The sequence below is a fragment of the Prionailurus viverrinus genome, chromosome A2 (genome assembly GCF_022837055.1).
Source record: "Prionailurus viverrinus isolate Anna chromosome A2, UM_Priviv_1.0, whole genome shotgun sequence".
Classification (NCBI taxonomy): Eukaryota; Metazoa; Chordata; class Mammalia; order Carnivora; family Felidae; genus Prionailurus; species Prionailurus viverrinus.
The window spans coordinates 22,507,753-22,532,783 of record NC_062562.1 but is presented as its reverse complement, the minus strand read 5'-3'; the positions used below and the strand labels follow the sequence as shown (position 1 = coordinate 22,532,783).

At 46.3% G+C, this 25,031-nt stretch overlaps 1 protein-coding gene across 1 annotated transcript in view; it reads right to left on the bottom strand.

The window, feature by feature from the left end:
- The window catches only part of CACNA2D3 (calcium voltage-gated channel auxiliary subunit alpha2delta 3), an 865,909-nt gene that overhangs the window by 175,109 nt on the left and 665,769 nt on the right, over positions 1-25,031 (bottom strand). The window contains exons 17-20 of the mRNA XM_047850751.1: positions 10,767-10,850; positions 2,452-2,523; positions 2,133-2,194; positions 704-771 (exon numbers count right to left, since the gene is read on the bottom strand). Coding sequence (XP_047706707.1) covers positions 704-771; positions 2,133-2,194; positions 2,452-2,523; positions 10,767-10,850 — 286 coding nt within the window. The remainder of the gene's footprint in view (positions 1-703; positions 772-2,132; positions 2,195-2,451; positions 2,524-10,766; positions 10,851-25,031) is intronic.

Below are 25,031 nucleotides of genomic sequence, written 5' to 3'. Positions count from 1 at the left end.
ACTCAGGGCCACTTGGGGAGTGGAGACTTTCAGAGCTCAGCCTCACCCCTCCCTGTGAACTGGTGATACTGGGGAAGGCAACTTCTCTGAGCTACCGGGTTGTTGTAAAGGGCAGTACGGGTGTGGCAGTGGTTTAAAAGTTTCAACCGCTACTGTTCGTTGGGAGTTTGAGTACGCCTATGCTTTATGAAGACAAGAGGACCTGGGAATCTCAAGGTGCTCCTTATTCTTTCTGACCTAGCTATATCATTTAAATGATCATATTTTCCCCCTTGGACCTGGGCTGCCTTGAGGCACAAATGAAATCTGTGGCTCAACTGTAGAAGACTAAGGCTTGCATACCGTTGTTTTCATTTTATTCCTCCTGGGCTTGAATTTTTACACTACTTTGTATTTTTCTTGGTCGTGATTTTTTTTGCATGAGAAGAAGATAGTTGGTGGATGATCCTATGAGTTAGCTCAACAGGTTTGTGGATTAAAGCAGAATATAAACAAATGAAACCATAAAGAAAGCCACCCCTAGTGGGGGGATTCCCACCGTTCAGAAAGCAAGCTCACATCAAGTGAGCAATCAGTTGAGTCAAATGCCCAGGGATTGGAGAGAGGGTTGAACAGATGAGCAAGATCTTTTGTGAACCCAATGGCTGGGTCTGGGGCCTTTCCCCCATCCTAAAAGATAAAACGGGTCAAAGCATCATCTTACCTTCTTCAATGGTTACATTCCCTCGGAAGAAATATTTCCCATGGCCTCTGGAGAGCGCCACACCTAAGCTGTGCAGAGAAACAAAGCAGACCTTGAAATCCATGGCATTGACTGGAATAGACTTGTGGGTTAACTTTTTATTTTCCATTTTCACATTTCCACTTCATGTTCTGTAAACAGTTTTTCCAACAGTTTACTTTCAAAACCCCACTGATTATAGTTGGTGTTCGTTTTTCTTAGGTTCACTCAGCCGCTTCAAAGCAATTTCTGATTGGAAGTGCCAGCAGCCATTGGCTGCTCTTGCGCATCTTGAAAGAGGCGTGGCAAACTGCTGGCCCTTCTTTCGGATGCCCTCGCGAGAGCCATGCGCCCTGGCCCTCACCACTACCTTACATACTCCTGCCCTACATTCAGCCACAGATGGGTCTTTCCAGACCCTAGAGCTTAGGACTAGGGAACCTTCCAAGGGTGAACATAAAAATTTCCACTACCGCTAGCATGTAGCCACATTATTGCATTGTGGGCATCTGTGCCCAACCCTCTCCCTGGTCTAGTAGATTTTTCCCACTCTCACGAGCTTGATTTAAGCTCCTTTCTAAAGTAAGAGAATCTATTTTGAAAACACAGTCTCTTCATTTGGCAAACCCACTTAGCGGTCCCGTGTTCCCTCGATTGCTCTGCTTCCAACTGCAATTAAACTCGGGATCCCTGGCAGTCTATGACAGCGATGCCATCATTTATTTTTCAGGTTAATCTACAGTCAGTAAATTCTTTCTCTCCTTAGCTCTGTGAGGCACCAGCTCGGGAATGTGAAGCAGCCCCACTGAAATAACTTCCTATAAAAGTGTTACAGCAGTAAGGTCACAGGAGCAGGAGACTATAGAATGCCACATGCATGTCTGAGAGCAGGCAATGGGGCAAAGCCATTTTTCAGGACTGTTACAGAGAAATAACAGGATTCAAAGGTAGACAAGCACAGAAGTACACTTCAGAGAAATTAAAATGGAAGCACAACACGTAAGGATGGATATGCTATTTCCTAGTTTGAAGGCCTGTTTTTTGATCATGGAAATAAAAGGTGAAATGGAACTCACTGGGCAGCAAGTTAGATAGATGGTTAAGGAACCTGGTAACCCTCTGAACTGGTCTCTCCACCCTTAGTTGGAACCCCCAAAGCTTATTTGCTCGATAATGAGATGCAAAGCCATGACAAATTGAGTGAGTCTTCCTAGGTGAGCCTGAACCATCTTCCCCCTTCTGGAAAACAGAAACAAAAGCAGCCTGGGAAAAGCCCCTTCCTCACTCTTTCCAGCCTTTCGGCAGGGTGTTTGGTTATCTTCAGATGACGAGCTCTGAGAGCGTCAGCAGGTTTTGTACAAACACAAGTGATGGATCTGATGGAATGTCCATGTATTATGGTCAGCTCTACCTGAAAGGGGTACCCTTGATGTCTGTATAATAGTAGTCATTTGTCATCACCAAAACCCGTTTCTAGATTGAAAAAAAAAAGTCGTAGAGAGAAGAAAACATGGTTAGTCTGCTAGGTGACGTTTTCAGAAATAAATAAAAATAAATGGACACGCTATGATCACGTTAACAGTACTACATGAATCTTGTTTGAGATAAGTAAAGACAAGAGAAAAATGATCTCAGCGAAAGATATTTATTCCAGATAGAGCTTTCAAAGCTAATTTTTCACAGTGGTTTGTTTTAAAGTAAAGCGGCTAGAATGTTTGAGAAAAATGTACCCCTTTGTCCACTGTCTTCTTCACCTCCATAGAGAACTTCCCAGTCTTTCGGTTCACCATGGCGTTTCTTAACTGAAACGACAGAAGGAAGCTGGTATTAGTCCTTTCCTAGGTTGCATGCCCTCTGGGCAGCTTGTGTCCTGCAGCTAGGGAGCACATTCGGTGGTGCATGCCAAGCACCCGCGCTCTAGAACAGGGCTTCTCCAGAGTACACATCCAACAGCCGCTATACCAGGGGAGAGAGGCTAACAGCGACAAATGACTTTCGACTTCAGTTTGGGGTGCTCGTGTAAACCTCAGGGCAGCCCCAATGAAAAAGCCTGGGCTATGTGGACGACGCCTGAGAGTCAGAGAACGAAGCCCCAACGACCGTGAAAACACTCATGAGGGCAAGAATGTCTCTGGGGACAAGTTGCGTTTTCAAAAAGGGTACTAGTTTTTCATGAAGAAATCGTTTTTCAAAACATAATCAAGTTAAAGATATTTTCCTACATGGTATTTTTTTAAGCCAACCATTTGGAAGACAGGGATTCGCTTTCTATGGCACGAAGCATCTTCAAATGCTCTTGGAGAAATCTGAGCCAGTTAATGGTCTCGCTTACGGTTCACGGGCAGTGACAGGGCAACCCGGTATCTGAGTTCTGGAGGTCCCATCTAGGGACAGTGAGCCTCATGCTCTCCTCCCGCCCCTGGCTGACCTCTTCTAATTATGTGTGGCCCTTCTGTGGGTTCACAGAAGGACAGCAGACGCAGTGATGAAAGACATGGGCACCAATGGGAGACGAAGGGTATGCCATTTAATGGAACAGGAGCAGATGCTAACATGCCACAGCCTGTCAGGAGAGACTCTTTCCTGGCCTTGTGCTTGGGTTTTTTTTTTTTTTGTTTTTTTTTTTTTTTTTTTTTTTTTTAATTCTCTCCCCTCTTCTCTCCTCTGAGGAGCTTGACTAAGATCTGGCCGATAGAAAACTGTAATGTTTGCAAGCAACCTAAATTTGATTCGGGGCTGTCTAGATTTGGGTTCACATTCCCGTCTTCTGTGATAGAGAGTCAAAAGCATAATTTTTAGCTGGAGGCATGTATAAAATAAAACATATATTTTACTCTAGATATTTTTTAACAACACATAATGGGCATTTCTGGAAATATTTTCCCATTTTAACTTTTGTGGTTTTGGATGGGGAGAGCTGGTCCTAATTAAGTCTACTTTCTAACTTTTAAGAACGGCTCGATTTATCTTTAACATGGTTTTCATTTTTCCTCTTTCTGGTGCCTGCCTAAAGCCATTTGGGACCCTCCCCTCTCACATTCCCCAGGCAAGTCGGAGATTAGGTAAGCTTCTCCATGAGTCCCTACCACCCCGCCCCCAACCCCCAGTAGCACTGAACAATCAGCATCATCCCCAGGCGGCTCCAAGGCCAAGGTCACTGATACTCTCTGGAGGCAAATGGTTGGATGATTAGTCTGGTCTTTCTCTTTTCTTCAATTTTAACAAAAACAGATTACACTTATTGAACACCTACTTGTACGCAGAATAGCACTATAGTTAGGAAGTGGACTCCAGAGCCAGAGCTTACGATCTTGGACAACTCGCTTACCCTCTCTGTGTCTCTGTTTCCTTTCCTGCAAAATGGAACTAACGACAGCACCCAACTCACGGAGTTGTCATGGGAAGCAGATGCACTGATATTTAGAAGACAGCCTCGTCCACCCTAAGCACCGAGCACATGTTTGTTGTCCACCGTCATCACCTCCAATCACTGTCATTACCATCCTCCCCCTTCCCTTTGATGTCAGACCCTGGTCAAGAGCTTAAGGAATCAGAATTCAAGCTTGAGTTTGCTTGACCACAGATGCCCATGCTCCAAACCGATGTCTTTCCAACTTTGACTGTGAGCCACATAAGAAATACACCTTACTCTGTGATGCACTCTGATGTCTCTTAATAGGTTTCATTGCTTGGAAGTGCTGCTCATGAACAAATAACGGATTATGGGAACCCCCCTGCACCGCGCCCCCCTCCCCAGTTCCTGTGTTAAAATCGTGGCTCTTTACAACCTGCAGGTCAGCCCAGAATGAAAAAGGGTCAGCCCATGGTAAAGAGAAATAACCCAGGATATCAAGACTCAAGTCTTACTGGTGACACAGACCACTGTTCTGTGACCTCTCTGTGGCTACGTTTACTCCTCTTTCATTCATCCCATCAAAAGTGTTCTAAGTGAGGCCTCCCAGACCCCAGGATCCCATCAGGTGCTGCATAACGGTGTTGATCAGTCTTATAAAGCCCAGACAATACTTACAGACACTGTCTACTAAGCTCTTACTATGTGTCAGGTACAGGTTTTAAAACCCTCAAAATAAGGCACAATTATTATCCCTGTTTTACAGGTGGGGAAACTGAGGCACAAAATGAAAAAACTTGTCTACGGTCACACAGGATCTCTGCCCCTTAAACCCATGTCATTATTTTTGTTTCTCAAATCAGGAGAGAAAGCTTTTGGACAAATGTAAAGCATTCATATACAACTGTAGAGCATGAATATAAAAATAATGTATGTTATTTCTGGATTTTTTTTTTAAATCAAAGAAAAGTTTTAATTTAAACTTGACCATGAAATGTCTGAGGTGGCTTTTAAAAAGATTATTATTTAGAGAGAGACAGAGAGAGCGCACGTGAGTCAGGGAAGGGCAGAGAGAAGGAGAGAGAGAATCCCAAATGGGCTCTCCGATGACAGTGGGGCTTGATCCCACAAATAGTGAGATCATGATCATGACCTGAGCTGAAATGAAGAGTCAGATGCTTAACTAAACAAGCCATTCAGGTGCCCCACCAGTCTGAGGTTTTAATTTTCAAGTAGGCTATCCCGTCTGGTTACTGTGAACTAGGGCTGACAGGAAGGTGGTTTCTGTCCTTGTTGCCACAAGAGGAAAGGGGGTTTTGTGCTTTTTCAATGGACTGAGTGATGGGAACAGCACTGGAAGACTGAAACGGTCTAGAAGTGTCACTTTTCCATCTGAGGAGACGGAGGTTTGACCCCACACATCCTACAGTAAGTACAGCTAGCGTGCAAGACAGGATGGCAGAGGCATACACGGAGCAGAGACCAGAGCGGTGGGGCGGTAAGGAAGCTATACACCCCAACCAGGCCAGGAAGGGTTTGATCGACGGTGCTGCTCAGAGCTGTCCAAATAGCCATTGAATTTGTCACTACCTGGACGACAGCGATGAGCGACTGGAGAAATGAACATGGCCTGGTGGAGGAAAGTTCCCTAACAAGTCTGGGTGTGCCCATATGTTAGCATATTATGTAGTCATTAAAAAAATCACCTGTGCAGATGTTCCACTTAATGGTGTCAAAGAAGAGCAAATTAAAGCATCAATGATATACCTTTCTTTTTTCCTATCTGATGCAAGTGTGATAATGCGGTGGACATGAAAGCAGCTTTCATCATAGTGTAGCTGATAAAATAAAGGTCAAACCTCACCGAGCTGAAAATAGTTTTCTGGTGATGGTGATCAGGCTCCCCGGTCGATAAGAGCCATCCTCCTTCCCCTGGCCCCTGCGTTATCCAGGTCACACGTGCTTCCCAGAGCCCCCAGTGAGTCTGTCTCTCTCGCCTGCACCCTGAAGCTGAGGCAGCTTTGCTGACCATTCAAAGCACCCATGCTCAAGCTAGTGGTCATGCTTCTGGTCCCATTGGGAGCCTACAGCTCTTCCTCCTGTGTTAAAGCTTACTAAGGAAGTTTCCCTCATGTAGACGCTCTGGAAAACAGTGTGGAGGTTCCTCAAAAAATTAAAAATAGATCTACCCTATGACTCAGCAATAGCGCTACTAGGAATTTACCCAAGGGATACAGGAGTGCTGATGCATAGGGGCATTTGTACCCCAATGTTTACAGCAGCACTTTCAAGAGCCAAATTATGGGAAGAGCCTAAATGTCCAACGATTGATGAATGGATAAAGAATATGTGGTTTACATATACAATGGAATACTACTTGGTAATGAGAAAGAATGAAATCGGGCCATTTGCAGCAAAGTGGACGGATCTGGAGGGTATTATGTCCAGTGAAGTAAGTCAGTCAGAGAAGGACAGATATTGTATGTTTTCACTCATATGTGGATCTTGAGAAACTTAACAGAAGACTATGGGGAGGGGAACAAAAATTACAAATGGAAAGGGAGGGAGGCAAAACATAAGAGACTCTTAAATACAGAGCACAAACTAAGGGTTGTCGGGGTGTGGGGGAGAGGGGAAAGTAGGTGATGGGCACTGAGGAGGGCACTTGTTGGGATGAGCACTGGGTAGTATACGGAAGTCAGTTTGACAATAAATTATATTTTAAAAAAAGGAAGTTTCCCTCAGATATTTGTTGATCACCTTAGGTTTTATGCGTAAGTATATAATGATACCTTATCCTGCTAATGGTGGTTTGTTATCCACATCAGAACACGAGCCTCACCTTTCCTGGTGCACAAGTGGCACGCACATCCAAGGCCCCCAAAGACATGCAATTTGGGGAAAGGAGAAGCAGGAGATAAACAGGTCTATCATTTCCAGTAAGCATTTACCCAAAATATGAAAACAGACTCGGGCACAGAGCATCTGTACAACAAAATCAAAATCCTCTCTCTCTCTCTCTCTCTCTCTCTCTCTCTCTCTCTCTCTCTCTCTTCAGGTGGGCTGTGCTTGGTTTGGGGTCCTGGGCTCAAGCATGAACTGCAGAGACACTGGAGTAGGTATAAAAAAGAACAACCTAAATGGGCACAGTTCTCAGAAATTTACCCCGGGAGAAGAGGTTTATGGGGCTTCACAAAGAAGACACAAAGGACATTTCCTCCAGAATCATCCTAGGTAAGGAGAAACATGAGTTGATTGCAGGGCTGTAGACAAGGCTCACACAGCAACAAAGGGATGTCAGTTGGACCAGAGGCAGGATCTGACAGGCTGGTAATTGCAACAACACCCCATGGCAAGCTTTTGTTTAGCATCTGGGTGCAAGGACCCCCATCTTTGCTGCACCACTCAGGGGAGGATACTATGAGAATACTGAGGCACTGATACAGTCTTCAAGGACTCTTGGACACAAAGGCTCTCTCTAAGGCATACCAATGTGGTCAAGAGCTTTGGGGCCAGACTGCCTGGGCTGGAATCCATACTGTGAGCCCATGGACCAATCAGTTCTCTGTCTCAGTTTCCTCACCTGCAAAATGAGGATAGCAATAACACCTACTTCAAAGGACGATTGTGTAGAATAAACCAGGTCATCCACATATAGCACTTATAGGAGAGTTGGCTTGTAGGAAGAGTTCAAATATATGTCAGTTACTATTATTTATATTAGTTTTTTTCCTCTTTATAGGAATAATCATGTTCCCTGTGGAGAGTTTGGGAATGACTAACAGGTAACAGAAGTAAGAAAAATATCCTCACTTCCTTCAACCTTCTCTGGGAATTCGTAACCAAAGAATAAATACCATTTTAAAAGCTATTTTTTCCTTCCCAGAGGTGATCAACACCAGGGATTCAGGCTGGGCTATGGATGGCTCAGCCTCGCTTCTTGGCTCACGGGTCCCTGAAGATCTGTTCTACTCACTGTGTTGTTGATGTGATGCCTAAGTCACCTGGAGCCTGGGCCAGCGGTTCTGCTCATCCTCCTCTAAATGGTTTCTAATTTCTTTCTCTTTAAAAAATTTTAAATTTAGCCAATCTATTTTGCACGTGTTTTAATAGTTTATGTGACCTCACATCTTTTTTTGGAAGGACACAGGGTCTATGTTATAAATACCGTTATTTTATTCAACTAGAGCCGACCTGCCAAGAGAAGTAGGATGCACCTTCCAAGACGTTCTCTGCAGCTGGGCAGACTCAAGCTGCTTCTTCCTCAGTTGGCCCTGCTTGCAAGGTGCTTTCCCAGATCTTGACCAAAAGCCTGCCCTCTGCTACTCACACGCAAACCCCAGTGGTGGACATATGGGTAGGGTGGATCCTGTGTAGACTTCACAAAGATGCTTTGTATGGGTTCCAGCATTCTCCAATCAATGAAGTGCAAATCTCTAGGAGACAAATGGTGACCTGGGTTTCCCCAGACATGCTGGTGATGAAGGAATTGACACTTTGAGTATGCCATGTTCCTCAAAGAGACGAGGCAAGGGACCCGAATCAGAGAGACGAGAGACCACTGTAAGCAGAGTAAGAACACTGGACGTGTAGGAGATGTGGGAATTCTGAAGGTGGACCCCCCCCCCCCCGACCTTGCCCAGTCCTATGAGTCAGATGGAGGTGAAGAACATGCTCAGGAGTCTGGGAATCTTGGAAAAAGATGATAGGGCAGGGAAACCACTATTAATAAGAGGAGATATTAGCTCATTGAAAATTAACTGGAGCATAGGTGATAGATAAAGTGAGCCAAGTAATAAATCGCTTCCACACAAAGGAGAAGTGAGAGCGTCATCAGCTCTGTGCTTAGGAGCAGAGGACCTGCTCCCTGGATGGCAGGACTCTGAAGTAAGAGCAAGCATTCTCCAGTTTGCCTCCCACGTTAATCAAAATGGATGAGAGGAAATTGATGGAGAAGCATGTTGACAACAAGGTTCCAGCCTTCTGGGAAAGGAAACAAAAAGGTCCAGGGAGGTCAAAATAAAGCAACCGATAAAGTAAAGATGGAAGAGGAAGGAAAACAATGGAATGCACCCTTCAGACACTCACGAGACAATTTAGCAGCTGTAAGTCCACGGGACCTTCATTAACGAGAAGGTTCCCTGAGGATTAATGATGATGAGAATGGTATGAAGAATAGCCACCACTCACAGGCCTCACCATGTCTGCACAGTGTTATAAATACCTTTTCATCACTTGGCATATTTACACATTTAAGATTCACAACTGATATAGGTACTATTATCATCATACTCATTTTACTGGGAAAAAAGAACAAAACAACAAAATTGAGGCACGGAGAGGATAATTGCATGCTTGGGACCAATAGCCAGCAAATAACTAACGTGGGATCTGAACCCAGGTAGGCTAATGCCTGGAGGGGTGCCCCTCACAACTGCGCTAGCCTGCTTCTTGGGAAGAGCAGGTTGAAAAGGGAGGGCATGGGCATCAGGCACAGTACAATGTAAAGACCCCAATGACCACGTTTAAAAGAACAAGGAGATGTAAACCGTATCAGGTCATTGAGCTGACTTGACATCAGGCCACCAGCCCCTGGGAAAAGAGGGCAGGTTAGGAAGCAGCTTTTAACCAACCAGCCATTATTTTGTTTTAACTTGAGTTTAAAGAGTCTTAGTACAGATGAAGAAGGAAATCAGCTAAATTTCTAAAACAGATACACCTCTTGCAATTTATAGGCAAGGAAGAGAATCCAAGATTTATGCTAGCTGAGATGTCCAGGGAATGGAGGACTTGATGAGAAGAAAAATGACAGCCAGAGAACAGTGATGCTGGCCATGTTTCTGAAAGGCCCAGGAACCCAGCTGGGGCGTCCAGGTGGTTCTCTTCAACAACCCTTTGGGAAATAGGACAGACTGAGGGACAGAAACATTTGTGTCTCAATGGTGAAACTGCAGAAAGAACCCTGGACAAATCAGGGAGGGTGAGGGCAGAGAACCATGGCCCTGCACGGAGATACCACAGAGAAAGGAAAGAACAAGGATCAAGGCAGGAACTCATGGGAAGTGACAATTTAATTAAGGACAGTCTGCCTACATTCATGCAAAGGCAGCCATGTCGAACAAATCTGATTTATTGAGGAAGTAACAAGAAGACAGACGGGGTTAAGTCTTGGGCATAAGGAAAGCTTTTGATACAGTGCCGAAGGCTGAATCCGTGCGGGAAAGAAGCGTGTGTGCTGCTGGCAGTGTGGCCAGGATGGGGAAGGCTGAGACGGCCCAGGAAATGCACTGCCAGCCGTGCAAATGGGAGGTGGGCCTGCTAAGCCCTGGACTGCTCTTTAAAAAAAAAGGGCTAGCCCATGGTGTCCCTACAAGTGCACTGTGTCCCTGACTTTGTGGTGGGCAGAGCCTTCTGCTGTCTGGCCAGGCTCCCCTGAGGGCAGCAACGTCCCATAAACGGCACTGAGGAAGGGTCTGGACTAATCCACAGCAGAAGGGACCAGACAGGAGCTGGTTTTGGCCAAATGCACAAAGCAGGCCTATCTGCAGTTTTTCCAACCAGCAGGAGAGTTATAAACCCCAAATGCCATCAAAAGGGCCCATTATCTCCATGTCCCTGCAGTGGCCACCTCCTAGGATGGCCTCCAGGTACAGAAGTGGGTACAGTGGAGCTCCCTCCTCACCAGTCACTTACCACATCATCCCGGTCTTCCCACTCTACCTCCGAGAGGTCAACGCTACTGTAGTTAGGTTTCCTTCGCTTTTTTCCTTCCTCGTACTGGCAGGGAGAAAAGGAAAAGAAAACAAAATATTTCCATGAGATCAGCAGCCAGGGCAGCCTTTATCTCCCCAAGCCCCGTTTCTCTGACAGGAACCATGAGTAGAGAGATATTGGTGAGAAGCCCGGCAGGGCACAGTCCTAGGGGTTTTAATAGCAGGGAAGCCGAGGCCAGTCGCTCTGAGCTGGGGAATAACAAGTCAACTCTACTTGATATGAATTTACCTACTGGACTCATTGGCTCCAAACACGCCAGAAACCAAGCAAAATTTCCCCTCTGCCTGGATGGTATGTGTGTGGAATGGGGGAGATCCTTCTCTACTCCTAAGTTTCAAAGACCACCCCTTCATGACATAGGAAAGGGCTTTGTAGACAGTTTACCAAACATCTAGTCATAACCCTTTGTTTTATAGTTCTCCCACCCCTACCTCCTGTCCCAAAGCTACCCCCTAATTCCTTGGCTAGGAAACAAAAGTACTGATCTCCACAGTTGGGCTCAACATCCTGGTACCATTTTGTAGACACACAGAACCTTCTCTACTTGCTATCATGCTGTCTATAGCAGTACTGAGCTAAGTGCAGCTCCTTTACCTGGAGTAGATGTGGGTACTGGGAATCCCTGTCAGATTTAACAGCCATTAGGGCATTTCTCTGGAAAAGCTGATGAGTGCATTAATAACTGGGGAAGTGGTTTTCATTTTTTCTCCCTAGATCACTGGTGTTAGTCACCCTGCAAGCCTACCATTTTACCAACTGGATGTTCCTGTGTCTGGATGGTCCTGTGTCTCAGGGCCTTTAATGCTGGTTGTGGGGATGTTTATAATGTAGGAAAGTCTGCCCTCTACTGCAGGCTAAAGATAAGCAGCCCCTTTACAAGTTCATAAGATGTGGCTGATGGCATACTAGAAAAAAATATGTATGTATGTATAGCCTTTTTCGTTTTTGATTTTATCTCTAAACTGGTCATCTTTGGATTGAATTGGTAAGATTTTAAATGAGATGCAGTGTCACTGTAAGTGTGTTAAGACCATAAAACCACAGGTTACCATTTTGGACACTGCTTGGCTACTGCAGAGACAAGGTGCTGAAGGCACATGGGTGTGAAGGAGAGACTCACTGCCAGTGTGTTGAACCAAACAGGTCTAAAATGGGCCCCCAGTGGAACCCAGGGAACAGAGGCCAGACAGGGTAGTCACTGTAGAGCCAAACAGGGCCCAGTGGCTTTCCTCCTCTCTTGTTTTCCCTGTCAAGTGTATTTCAGGAGTGCTGAGACCTCTCTGGAAAGTGGTCTTTCCACTTTCCACTTCCTGAGTGGAAGGCTACATTGGCTCCAAGGGGCAGTGGGCTCAGATCACCCAGGTCAACCACCCTTCCTCTCCCGGCTCTCAGGCTTTCCAATGAGCAGCTGTTCATGGCCAGTTTTACGACATCGGATCCACTGCAGATGAAGAGGGAGGGAAGTGGTTCCCTGCAAAGATGCTGTAAATGACAGCAGATTCATGGCTGGATCCTGTTACGGAAAATTCGTGTGCTCACAGAAGCTCTGGCCCTGGCAAGTGCCAGGCTGGGGCCAAGTGGGAGGAACAGGAACGAGGTCCATGGGGTTGTCACCCACAGCTTTCAGTGAGGAGGTGTGATGGGGAAGGGGGCACATGATGCTAAGTAAGACTCCACATGTCCCTTCGAGCAGCAAGAGTCAGACACTCTTGGGCCTCTGTTAACTGCCTAACGGCCCCCATGTTCCATTTCAGTAAGAACCCTACTCCTAAGAGCCAGGAGGAACACCAGAAGCTCATGCAGCCCAGCCTCTGGCCACTAAGGGCAAAGCCTTTACAGTTTCTTGGGCCATGTAACACTAGGTCTACACCATCTTTTTGTGAGAAGCACTTCCTTTGGTCATTACAAAATTCTCCTTTATTTATTTACTCAAATACATTTATTGGACCCCTAGTAAGGACCAGGTACTAAGGATATAAATAAAGCCAGCTAAATAGCCTTTCTTTCTTTTCCAAGGACTCGCTCGCAGTTCATCACTCTTAATTCTGCTCCACCCCCCCCCCCCCGAAGGTCAATGTATTGCCCACCATGCATATTGGAAAAGAGCCCATCACAAGTTCAATAACAAATTCCATGACACATTAGATAACATGATATAACTAGAGTGTGCAGGACATCCCCACTCACCACCAGCCCCCGACCAAATTTTCGTGTCTGAGCATCATGCTATTTCAGCCACTCCTAAAGAAACTCAGGAAGACTGCCGAGGTCCTGAGCACCAAAAGTATCCACTTGTCTTCTGTTAGACAAAGTGTTTCTGCCACTTACTGGGCACATGATCTTGCACAAGGGGCCCAGTGGCTTCATGTTCCCCTTTTCTCACTTGCAAAATAAGAGAAACAATAGTGCCTCTGTGGCAATGGTAGATTGAGAGAATGAACTAGATAGTGTGTATAAATTGACAAACACATTTCTGGCATAGAATAAATCCTTAATATGCTAGCATGATTCCTGAGACCCATCATCTTGGCCAACAAGATCATGGGTCTTGTTGTATACAGTTGGCTTCTACGTCATTTCCTTGAAATGAAGGAGATGCAGTCAGTGATTCTGCTCTGCAAACCATAGGCAGGAAGGAGGTGTTTGTTGAAGATGGTTGTGTCAGAGAGTCACAGTCATGCACCTCCTCCTGGTGTGTATCTTAAGCACCAAGACTTGCATACTATATACCTCATCTGGGACTTGAGACTCTCGCAGCAGAAAAATCCATACCTGTGCTAAAGCACCCAAGTCCTTTTAGATGGTATTTGGCAATTTTCTAATGCTTAGAGAAGCCTGGCCTTCTGACCACTCCCAGCTGTCAAACACTCAAGAAATTCAGTACATTGCACTTTTGATATTCAGAGAACCTGGAGAGTTTAGAGCGTGAGGTGAAGAAGCACTCCCAGTGTATTGGTCCACAAGCCAGTGAGTCTAAATAAGTTAGTTTCATTGAAGGAAACAGGCAGGACTGGGGATACTTGCTCTGGAACTCCATTTTAGGAATGACTCTCTCTCTCCTCTCTCAAAAATCAATAAACACTAAAAAAGAAAAAAAGAAGGAAAAAATAAAAGAAAAAAAAAGAAGGAAAAAAAAAAGAAAAAAAAAAAAAAAGGAATGCCCCACCACAATGTCTGCTTAACCAGGTATGTGAAACCAGTCTGAAAGACTTCCCATTTGGGTCTTTGTTAATGGTCTCCCATTAGAGATCAAGCAGTAATGTAGCAGAGTGATTACTCTGAGCGAGAGAAGGAAAAGTCAGTGGCTGTTGCATAAGACAAAACAGATTGAGGGTGGTAAGTAAACTCAAGTATAATGACCCTAGATCCACCTTTATTTTTTCTCCCATTTAGAAAGCACATTGGAAGGCTAGAGATTAGACTTCCAAGAGGAAGACATCTGTGCTGTGCACTGCCCCCACCCATCCCTCACATTTTCCAGGGCAATCACCTTGCTTTATTCCAGGGGAAGACCTTGGGCCCTATGCTCCATAAATATAGTTCTTGGGAAAGCAAGACCATCCTGGTTCAGAGGTGGGCAAGTGACCTGAGCATGTAAGGAGACCCACATCTCTCCAGGACACAGAGATTGGTTCAGAGCTGGGTATATAACTCATGCCAACCCAGATGAGACCCAATCTGGGATGCTTTCTTGGATTTATCCGGATAAAAGAGCTGTGCATCCACTAGCATCATTAAGGTGGTAGGACGTGAACTTGAGCGCCTCATAAACATCTCTGCTTCTGCTTGGAGAGAGCCTTCCTGAGAATGAAGCCAGTGCAGAGAAAGCAGAGAAGAGACAGGAAGAGAGTCCTGAAAACACGGCGGGTGTGCCTGGATCAAGCTGTGACTGAAATCTTTATGCCCTTAGATGTTTCAGGTACCAACACATTCTCTCCACATTACCCCCTTCCCTTTCTAAAGATGTTGTTTTAAAGCTGGTTTGGGTTTCAAACGTAAGTAGTCACTGGAGTTGTGATTTGTATATATTTAATGCCTTTATTATTTTCCTTGTAAATTAACCACTTTTAAAGTACATTTTAAGTGAAGTGTTCCTAACGGTTCTTTAGGAACATGTGATTTGCAAAATACCTCACTGTTAATCAAGATAGACTACTGTGTTTGAGCACGGCTGATCCCCTACTTTCTCCCCGAGAGGACACACGGGAGGCCACAGTGTAAGAGTGACAGAACGAGAAGTAAATCTGACTCCCAGGCCAGATCTCCCCTATCCCGTGGGATTCAGCCTGTGACACATCCCGGATCCACCAGCCCCACTCCCTGCTTCCCTGCGTGAGGATCTCGTTACTGGGGCTGAGGCATCGGATATGGCATTTGTTAGTGTATCTATAAACTGTAACTTCCTTTGAAAATGTGATTAACGAATTGCGAACGGTTTCCAAAGGTTTATAAACAGATACTTTGAGAGCCACGGGTAGGTTTGTAGTTTTTGGTGCCTGTTTTATGAAAAAAATATGTGGGGGAGAATTTAATAAGGAAAGATATTCTGTGCTATGAAATACTTTGAGGTGGAGTTTCAAATAAAGGCCAGATGTGGTGAATACACAAACCAGCCCGTGGCCTAGGAGGATGGGACAAGATGGGCACCCATCTGAGGGGCAAGCTGGAGCCATACAGGAGCTGCCTTATGTGCCTGAACCTGCCAGGTGGGGGTTAACTGGGTGCTCCTGAGTGTTCTCATGGGTTATCTAGAGATGGACTTTGGAAGCATAATGGGACGGGCTGAGGTGATGGCCATGTTCATGTGAGTTTGAAAAAAAAAATGCCTTTGCTTTTTTTTCTGTGTGTGTGTGTTGGGGGGGGGGGGAAGGGCCAGAGGAGATCAGCTACACACATCCACACAGCCTCTGCGAAACAAATATTGTGTATGCTAATAATTGATAAATTGTACGTGCTGCTCCACACTGCCAACAGGAAGGAAGGAGATGGGGTGGGAGGCCCACAACTGGAGAGGAAGAAACCTTGCCCAAAGCTAATGCCATCTGGTGCAGGGGTGTGGCCAAGGGCAGGGAGCCAGCCATTGTCTGGGCAGATGTTCTCTCCCAAGGAAAGCACGGTCCTCAGCTGGTGAACACCTTCGCCATCTCCTCCGAGGCCCGCGTCTCCTCTTGTCTGAGAGGCCGAAGTGGTCCTTTCAAGGAGAAGGAAAGGAGACACATCTTCTCTCCTCCATGCACAAGACAGCAGGGCCTGATGGCCACCAGGCATGTCATTCCTTCACTCCCTCAGCCATTCGTTCCCTTATTTGCTCATTTACACACCCACATACCCCCAAATACTGTTGGATACTGAACATTTATCAGGTCCTGAGCCAGGCCCAGGTGAGCCTGGGGAAAGCATGGAGAAGCTGTCTGAGAATGGTCATTTCCTGCACTCAGGTTGTAGACGGTGGTTCACTGCTCATCAATCAGGGTGGTCAGAAGAGCAGTAGAGATCAGGGCCCTAGAGTCAGACTCCGGTTCTAGTCACACACACACACTGTGTGCTCCAGGGCCGGTGTGCGTTTCTCTGAGCCCACGTTGCTCATCTGTAGGATGCAGGTAATAGCATTCAGCTCACAGGGCTGGGATGAGAAGCAAATGGGTACACACATGGTTGAGTAGGGGTATGTCTTGGCAAACAGTCTCAAGAAATGCCTACTCGGCAAACACCAATAACTGCCAAGGTCATTACTGACACCTGAGATGTGGCAGCACCTGCCTCAGCCCTGGAAAGTATGCTCATGGGATCAAAGGTTTCTTAATAGTACAGTCCTTTTAAAGAGAGGCAGTTCAACCTGACATCGTGGTCCATTCTTCTCAAGGTCAAAGCAAGGGTCTCAAACACAAGGTCTCCGGTTGCCATGGCACATAGCCTTAGAGGAGGTGGCCCAAGGGAATGGGAGTCTCAGTGGAAACAGAGTATCAGTGACTCCTGTCTACAATCCAAATGGTTTAAGCTTTGGCTGTTTTTTAAGGTGTTTTGTTTTGTTTTTTTCTCTCTCTCCCTTGATTATCCATGTAACAACTGCTCACTGTAGAAAATTTGGAAAATACTGAAAAGTGAAGGAATTAAAAAAAAAAATATTGTGTTCACTATCACGATACAGGCCATGCAGGGATCCCCACCCACCATTCTGCTATCTGTTCCAAAGGGAAAGTACTTTGAAGTAGTTACAGCTTTCAGTCTTCTAAGTTCATTGTTTCTCCAACAAGGAATTCATAAAATGTAGCAACCAATCTGTTCTGCTTTCCAAGTGACTGCCTTTAGCAAAACAGAAAAAAAAAAGCAAATGTTTTCTGACGGCTACCTTCCCTCTCACCTCCTAGCATTCCTCAGGAAGAGTGAATGCGCTTCTTCCAGGAGCCGTGCTAAATGGTGTGCCTATCTCCATGGAAGGATAACCACTTCACAGACACACAAACGCAGAGCCCAGGGATGCAGGCCACGTGGTGGCATGGCTAACTGGCAGTGGAACTGGGATTCCACCCCATCTTTGCCTGGTTGCCCAGCCTCGGGTCTTCACCACATTTTGCACTAGGCCTCCCTTGAGGGTGTCTCAGCTCAGATGGCGACCACCCACAGGACGCAGTAGGCATATTAATGGGTGCAGAACCATGCCGGAAGCCAAATCCCACCAGTCCCTTGTGCCTCCACTGGACGCCAACTCATTCAGGCTACCCTGAAACTGGCCTTCGCGGCCAGGGGTACACCGATTCAGTTTTAGATTGAGAACAACTACGATATACTGAGTGCATGGAACCAGGATCATGGCACATGCCCGGTGCACACAATACAAGGCCCAATAGCCAACACTGACTCAGAGCCTCAGAGAAGCCTTGTAGCATCTGATGGTACCATGGTATCTAGGATTTCCCTCAAAATGGTGCTGGCCCTTTGGTTGCACCACCCCATGCGGCTCAGACCTTTCTAGATAAGTTTGATGACCGGATGACATAGACATGCCAGGGGACAAATACCAAGGAGTTTGTACGTAGGGATGAAATCCTCCGTGTTCATGGGTAGATGAGAAGCCCAGATACGCTGGAGGGAAGCAGGGAGGGCGTGTCCAAAAGCAGCCGGAAGGTGGGAGAGAGGCAGCAGGGCATGTCGAGACAACAAGCCTTTTCCTTTTTCTACCAGGTACCCTGCTCTTATTAATTAATGTTTTTAAGTGTCTCAAAGATGAAAAGTTCTACGTGCTCTCCTAGTGTGATTACAAAATCCTTTTGATCGCTGTAAAACTAAAACAGCCTTGGTATTTTTTTAAAAAACAACAATTAACAGGCTGCTTTGAAAACCCCAATGACCTTTATCTTAATCAGTGTCCTCTGAGTCGTGGTGAGTCACCCCCATGGTGTGTGGGGAGGAAGTGGCCTCACTCCACCAGCGGTTTTGTAGGCTTCGGTGTGGCTGGTACATGGCGGCTGGATCTAAATTCCCATTCTCAGAAAGCCAGTCTGCCTTGTAATAGCAAGAGAGTCATGAAAATGAAAAGCGTGCTGAGTAGTTGGGGCAGGAGGAGATTTGGTTGCCAGCACAGGGACTGGGAAGCAGGGACTCTGACCCAGAGAGAGGGGAGCTGTCTGCAGGCGTCTGAGTCAGGTGAAGGGCTCTTGCTAAGAAAATACCAGTCCTGACCACAGAAGAAAGACCACGATGCTACCTGCAGAGGAAAGGTGAGTGTGGGTACCTGGAAGACCACCCCACCGATTGGTTAGAACACTCTGGACAAAAACCCACATTACAGTCTTCTGGGCAAAGGTTAGATGCAGGACAACCTTCAGAACGAATGCCCAAGTTCCAAACAGAGTTGCTCCGAGTTCTCGAGCACAGACAGTGCCATATTCCAAAGCTGATTTCATATAAAGCTTTCAAATAGCTGGGTCGTTAGGAAATACTATCTAGGATAACAAGAGGACCTCTATAATTTGAAAGGATGTCTGTGACAGTTGACAAGCAAACAATTTTTTATGCATTTACAGAACTTTATTTGGCATTATTCCCCTGAGCACTTAACTGCATCAAAATACCCTTGGGTATTGAAATGTGTCAGACTGTTTTGAACATGTACTATAATTGGGCACCAAAAACTGCAGAGACGATGCATTTTCTTATTCACCCAAGTGAAATAAAAAAACACCCTCAACCAACAGTGCCACAAAACTGTGGCACATTTGCCTTCCAGAGGTGCTGCAGCTGCCCATTCACACAGAGAGAGCTCTCTGCTGCGGCGTTTCTGCCTGTGGTCAGGGACATGGGCCTTCCTTGCCTGTCACCCCGTTCCCATCACCTCTCCTGGCTCAGTCCCTGGGAGAAATATTCCAGTCCCATTGGCTCCACTTGGAGGGATGATGTTTGGAACAGAGAGGCCTCTCTCAATGTTAAGGTTTCTGTGCTAACTGGCATGAAGTGCAGGAAGCTGGCAATGATTTGCAAGTGAAGGAAATGGAGGGAGGAAGAAACTAGGGAAAGGAGTCCTTTCTTGCAAGCCAGCTACCATTACCCTTGACTCTGGTTTATGCCTGTGATGATATCAACCTACATCAGATAGCTGAGCCTTCACCAAACGTGTGTGTGTATATGATTTTATTAGAGGGCTGTGTGGCGTGATAGTTTTCTCTTTTTCTGCTAAAAGTTTTAAAGATACTTGTGAAGGAGGAGAAGACATAAAGGGATCCAGCTCTGTGCCCACATCTTCCATGGAAGTTTCTCTGATCCTTCAGCTAGAGTCTGTCTCCCTTTTCCCCTGGGGTGGCCCTTGTTTGCGCCTCCCTGAGGACACAAGAGTTTTTGTGGTATAAACATGCACATGGCCGTCTTTTCAACTCATCTGCTCTCTGCCCCTAGCCACATTCTCATCACCAGACTGAACAGGTTCTCATCCATCACGGATCCATCCATATCCCACTAGATTGGTGACCCAGCAAAATGTTTAGGCTTGATTTTTTCTTTGCAGACGATTCTGATATACAGTCTTTTTTTTTTTTTTTTTAATTCTGGATGCATGCTGGTCTGAATAAGCCCAAGGGACTTCTGATGTCACTCGTGACTCATAGGAAAACCAAAGGTCCCCCGCAAGGCTGACTCAGTCCTCTGAGTCTTACACTTGTCTGTGATCATGGAGATGTGGGCAGAAGCTAAAAAGGCAAGTAGAATCAGAGAAAGAGGCCAGTGGGCCAGGCAAAGCAACCAGGGCTCATCAAACTGCCATATGCATTGCTTCTATCTTTTCCTTGTCTTTTGAAATAGAGTCATGTCTCTCCATCCCTCTTGCCATCAACTTAGTTTCAACCACCATGATACCCATCCACCTTGATGAAGGTGAGTGTCTTCTAAGCCTTTCTGCATGGAATTTACCTCTCTAGTCCATGCTTCAGGGTCCAGATGCCAGAAGGGAAGATTCTTCTGCAACCCAAATCACCACTTGGCCCAGAATCCTCATGGCTCCCCATGCCCTCTAGGATGATGTCCAATGTTCGGGAATGCCACAGTCCCCATCACTCTGTCTCTGTTTGCTGCTCTGACCTCTCTCTCTCTGTACTTCCTGCCTATCTCTCTATGACTCCCCAGCTAGACTGAGCTGGCTGCTAACTGTGTCATTATCATCCTTGCCTCCAGGTTCTGTATCAACCACTCTGTTTCCAACAGCCTTTACCCCAACTCAACATCCAGTGGCTCCTCAGGACTTGACAGAGACATCAGCTCATCTGGGAAGTCTAGTGCAGAGTTGGTTCAGGTCCTTCCTGTGTTCTCCTGAGCCTCCTGTGGTCTCTCTGTCCACACCCATCACATCTCCCCAACTAGGTCCCAAGATCTCCAGGAAAGAGGCTATTTCTCATTCAAGATTGAACCTGCAATGCCCAGGAGAGTGCCTGGCAGAAGAGATTCACCATGAATATTTGAATATTTGAATGAGTGAAGAGAGTCAATGAACAAATTAGGATGTGAATATAAGCGAATATACTTAATGAACACATGTAGAACCCACAGTACGTGTCTGGCCAGTTCTAGACCTTTTGTGAACATGAACTCATTTAATCCTCAAAACACTCTCAGATAGTAGGCACTATTTTTGTACTCATTTTGTGGCACAGGAAAACGGAGGCCAGGGAGGTTGAGCAACTTGTCCAAGGCCACACAGCTGGCAGATGAGGCTGAGGCTGACCCTCGCCTCAGAGACAGCTCTGCCCCACGGACAAACATGTACCTGAGGCTGCTGTCTGGTGCCTGCCTGAGATGTGTCCTGTGACGGCACAACAGAAGGACGATGATGGCAAGGTGACCTGGGATCACAATCAACCAGCTCCCTGCCATTCTACACGGAGCAGAGCTGAGCTTCAAACAAATTATTAACACTCAAAGGAAACTTTCCATTAAATATATATGAATGTACTGTTCATATTTGTATTTGAACCTGGATGCAATGGGCTCCATGGAAGGAGCATCCCAGCCGTATGACTCTCAAGCCTGCCCCAGTACTAGGGAGTCAGGTAAATGCTTGCACCTGCCCCACTTACTCCCAAACCCTCCTCCTGGAATGCAGATAGAAATTTAGAAACTCCAGGTGAGACTTTTGGTGAGAATCAAGCATTTGGCTCCTTGGGTTTTTGATTTGATTTGGAGTACTCAGTGTGTGTGTCTTCCCTCTAGATGATGTTCTAGACTTGACTCTGGCAAAGTACATCCGCAGGTCTGCCTAGGGTGAACTGTGTGCCTCTGTCAGTAGGACTTTGGTTTTCTAGTCACGGGGTCCAAATGGGAGAAGCCTCTGTGGCTACGGTAAGTGGAAATGGCCAGTGTCTCCTTGACTTGCTCCTCAGGGGGTCTCTGCCCTTCTGAGAGGAGAGACAGGCACAGAAAGCCTCACATTTCAAACTTGAACCCAGAGCTTCCTGGGTTGAGGCTGGCAGGCTAGCCACTCATTTGGGATTTCTGGCTCTGGCAAGTTGCGTGAGTACCCAACCTTGTCAAAGTCCCAGCTATGGGCTAAAGAAATTCCAACTATTGGGTGCCATTCTACTATGCCATCATCTACTGGGGGGCTCACTGGGGCAACAACAGGGGTAGATCCCATCCCAAGGAGAAAGGGGCAGTGAGGTTGAGAAGGGTTTGAAGCAAGAGCCCTACCTGGCTTGGCCAAACTACTTTCTTGCCCAACTGTATTAGCGTTCCCCCTCATCCTGCAAACACCCACAAAGGATGTGGAAGTGGCACCCCGGAAGTGTGTTCAGAGATACAATGATGTGCGATGGTCAGTCCAGCGGTGGTGGGCATTATTAAATTATGGTGCCCAAAAGCCCATGGTGTCAACTGTTTTATTTGCATTCTTTGGGTCTTATCATTTAAGATCATGTAAAAATGACAGCTGCTTATAATTATTTGGAGGTTGGAGCTGCAATAATTAAAACCATCTGCCTTTATCTTACCGCTACCAAACTTAACCCGGAGAGGTTGGGTCTACTGAACTTCAAAGAGGGAAGTAAGAAATAAAAGAAAACTCCGCACATTACTAACAAATTTCTTGTGATTCATTTAAATGTATAACCAGTTATTCCAACAGCCTTCAAACCTTTAATTATCTTTTAAATATATATAATTTGGGACTGCTAATTAGATAGCAATTTAATGCTCTCATGGGGATTCAGATGCACTGTCTTTCTAAAATGTAAACTCCGGGAGGAATAATCATTGGCATTCAAATGACTGAATTCTTCAGTTATTCAAATGAGTGTGGGTATTTTCACTGTTGGAATCATTTGAATATTCTGCTGTCGGCCCAGCTGTAGGGTTTAAGGGACTCCTCCAAGAGCAGGGAATAAGGCTAGGCTTTCTCCCTGTCCAAGTCCAGCCCTCTGGAGAGAAACCAGCCGGGCTCCTTGGGAAAAGCCTAACAACACTCAAACAGCTCAGTTAAGGCTCCTCTGAGATACAGATGGTTCTGTTTTCCTATTTTAAGGAGAAGCAAACTTTCCGGGAATTTACAGTTATGAAAGCTTTAATGCTTGCTTCGCAGGCGCTCTCCATGCTGGTCTGCCTGCTATTGTCTGGGCAGTTAACATTTTAATTAATAACTCCCTCCCGGCAACAGGCTGCTGCAGACGGAGGAGGTGAGGGCTTCACTCTGCCTTGAGCTTCCACTTCCTGTGTATTCCTACCCCCGTTGAGATGGTCCTTTAAATTATATAAAGATGTGCATCACATGCAGAAAAGCAATTGATCAATTGATGACACTGGGTAATGATAGAAGCCAGCTCTCCCATCTCAGACTCACAATATGGCTAGGGTTTGCATTCCTGAGCGGGGGGCTAGTAGCTAGCAGCTGAGGCTCATTTCCCCCACGAGGGGAAGGAGGTGCAGACAAATCTATAGGAATTTTTAAGAGATCATTATTCAACACATTGCATGTAATTACATTTTGATGAGCTTTTTATTGCTAATTCATCATCCAAGATGGGGCACTCTAGATATGAAATTAATCTAGTAAAACAAAGGTCAGAGTGTGTCCAGTGTAAAGAAAGGCTTTGTCCTCATCAAATCCTTTTGCCAAACAATAAAGCAGCTGAGAATGTTATCTCTAAACCAAATTCCTTTCGCCTACCCTTGATTAGTAATAGCACAAAGCCAAGGCTCCCTGGTACTTCTAAGCACAAATGTGGATTCTCCAAGTAAGCTGGTGTGATGTGAATTCATGTTCAGGAGCCCGAAATGTAATGGAAAATGTGTCTGATGGCATCGTGTTAATGCAAAAGGCCATGGGGGCACACGCAAAACTGCATTCGAAGCTCTAGTCTACAGCAAATCAATTTTTCCCAAGAAATAGCAGTCCACTGGTATCCTGGCTTGAGTTCTCTCTGAAGCGGTCCCAGAGCCCTGGATTCAAGGGCAAGGTTTTTTACTTGGGAGGGGTTCTCAGGAAATACCTGTAGGGATGCGGCAGAGTGACCCAGAGACAGAGACGGGCAGGTGGCCAACACAAGGCACATCATCGAGCACATGAGCACTGTGGGCACCCAGAGCCGAATCCCATGGCCAGGCTCTGGGAGCTGCTGTTGAGGAGACTTCTCGAGAGAGCCCACCTGTGAGGGGCGGGGGAGAGGGGGGTGCTCACCAGTCTCTGGTGGGGGCTATGCTAACTCCCTGGCACATCTGGCTTGCTGCCTCAGAGGAGTGCACTCCGAAAGCCAGAGGAGGTCTTCAGCCAGGTGCTGGCAGCAGGAAGCCAGGCTGGCATGTGTGGACATGGCAGTAACTGAGGGGACATGAGCAGAGTATTAAAGGCAAGTGCTTCACTGAGCTTCTTCCCAAGTAGGACCCTATCACTCCCCAGTGACCCAGTCACTCCCCCTTGTGCTTTGGAAGTCTGTCCTAAATCCACCCAAAGATTCCAGACTCCGACACACTCAACACGCCACACCTCAGCGTCTTTGCTGACACTCTTCCCTCAGCCTGAAAGAGCCTCCAACATCTCTGCACAGTGATTCTCTTTCCTCCCACAGGGGCTCAGTGTAACAAGCCATTCCCAGGAAGGGCTCTCCCCGACCATCCAACCAAGGGAGGTGCCTCTCCCTACTTTCTGTTTTCTCAGATCCTTGTCTCTTTCGGAGAGTTTATCCAAAATGCGTAGTACTTTTTATTTATTTGTTTACTTATGAACTTTAAAAAATGTCCATGAGATTGTAAATGGGGAACGAAGGGGAATTACGTCTGTCTCATTTTATCACTAGATCCCCAGCCTCTAATAGAGTGCGTCCAATGAATACAGGCCAGATGAGGGAGGAATGGGAGGGAGGGGGGAGAGAGGGAAAGGAGGTGGGGGAAAAAGAGAGGGCAGGGAGGGAGGGAGGAAAAGAAAAGAGAGAAGAAAGGAAGGAAGGGAAGGACCCAGAGAGAGAGGAAAGGAGGAGGGAGGAGGAGGGTGGGAAGAGCGGGGGAGGGCAGGAGGAAAGATTCACCACTCCAGCAGTGCAAGAATGAGCTTGTTATGCATCTGGTGTCTAAGGGCCCTTTGCTGCTCCCAGCTGTGCTGGACTGGATCACAGACTGTGACCTCGGGCTTATAGGCTGCAAACCGGCTCCCCGCAGCCTTTTCCAGCCACCCCTTCCCTTCCACAGCTAGACACCAAGTCCTTTTATAAATTCCAC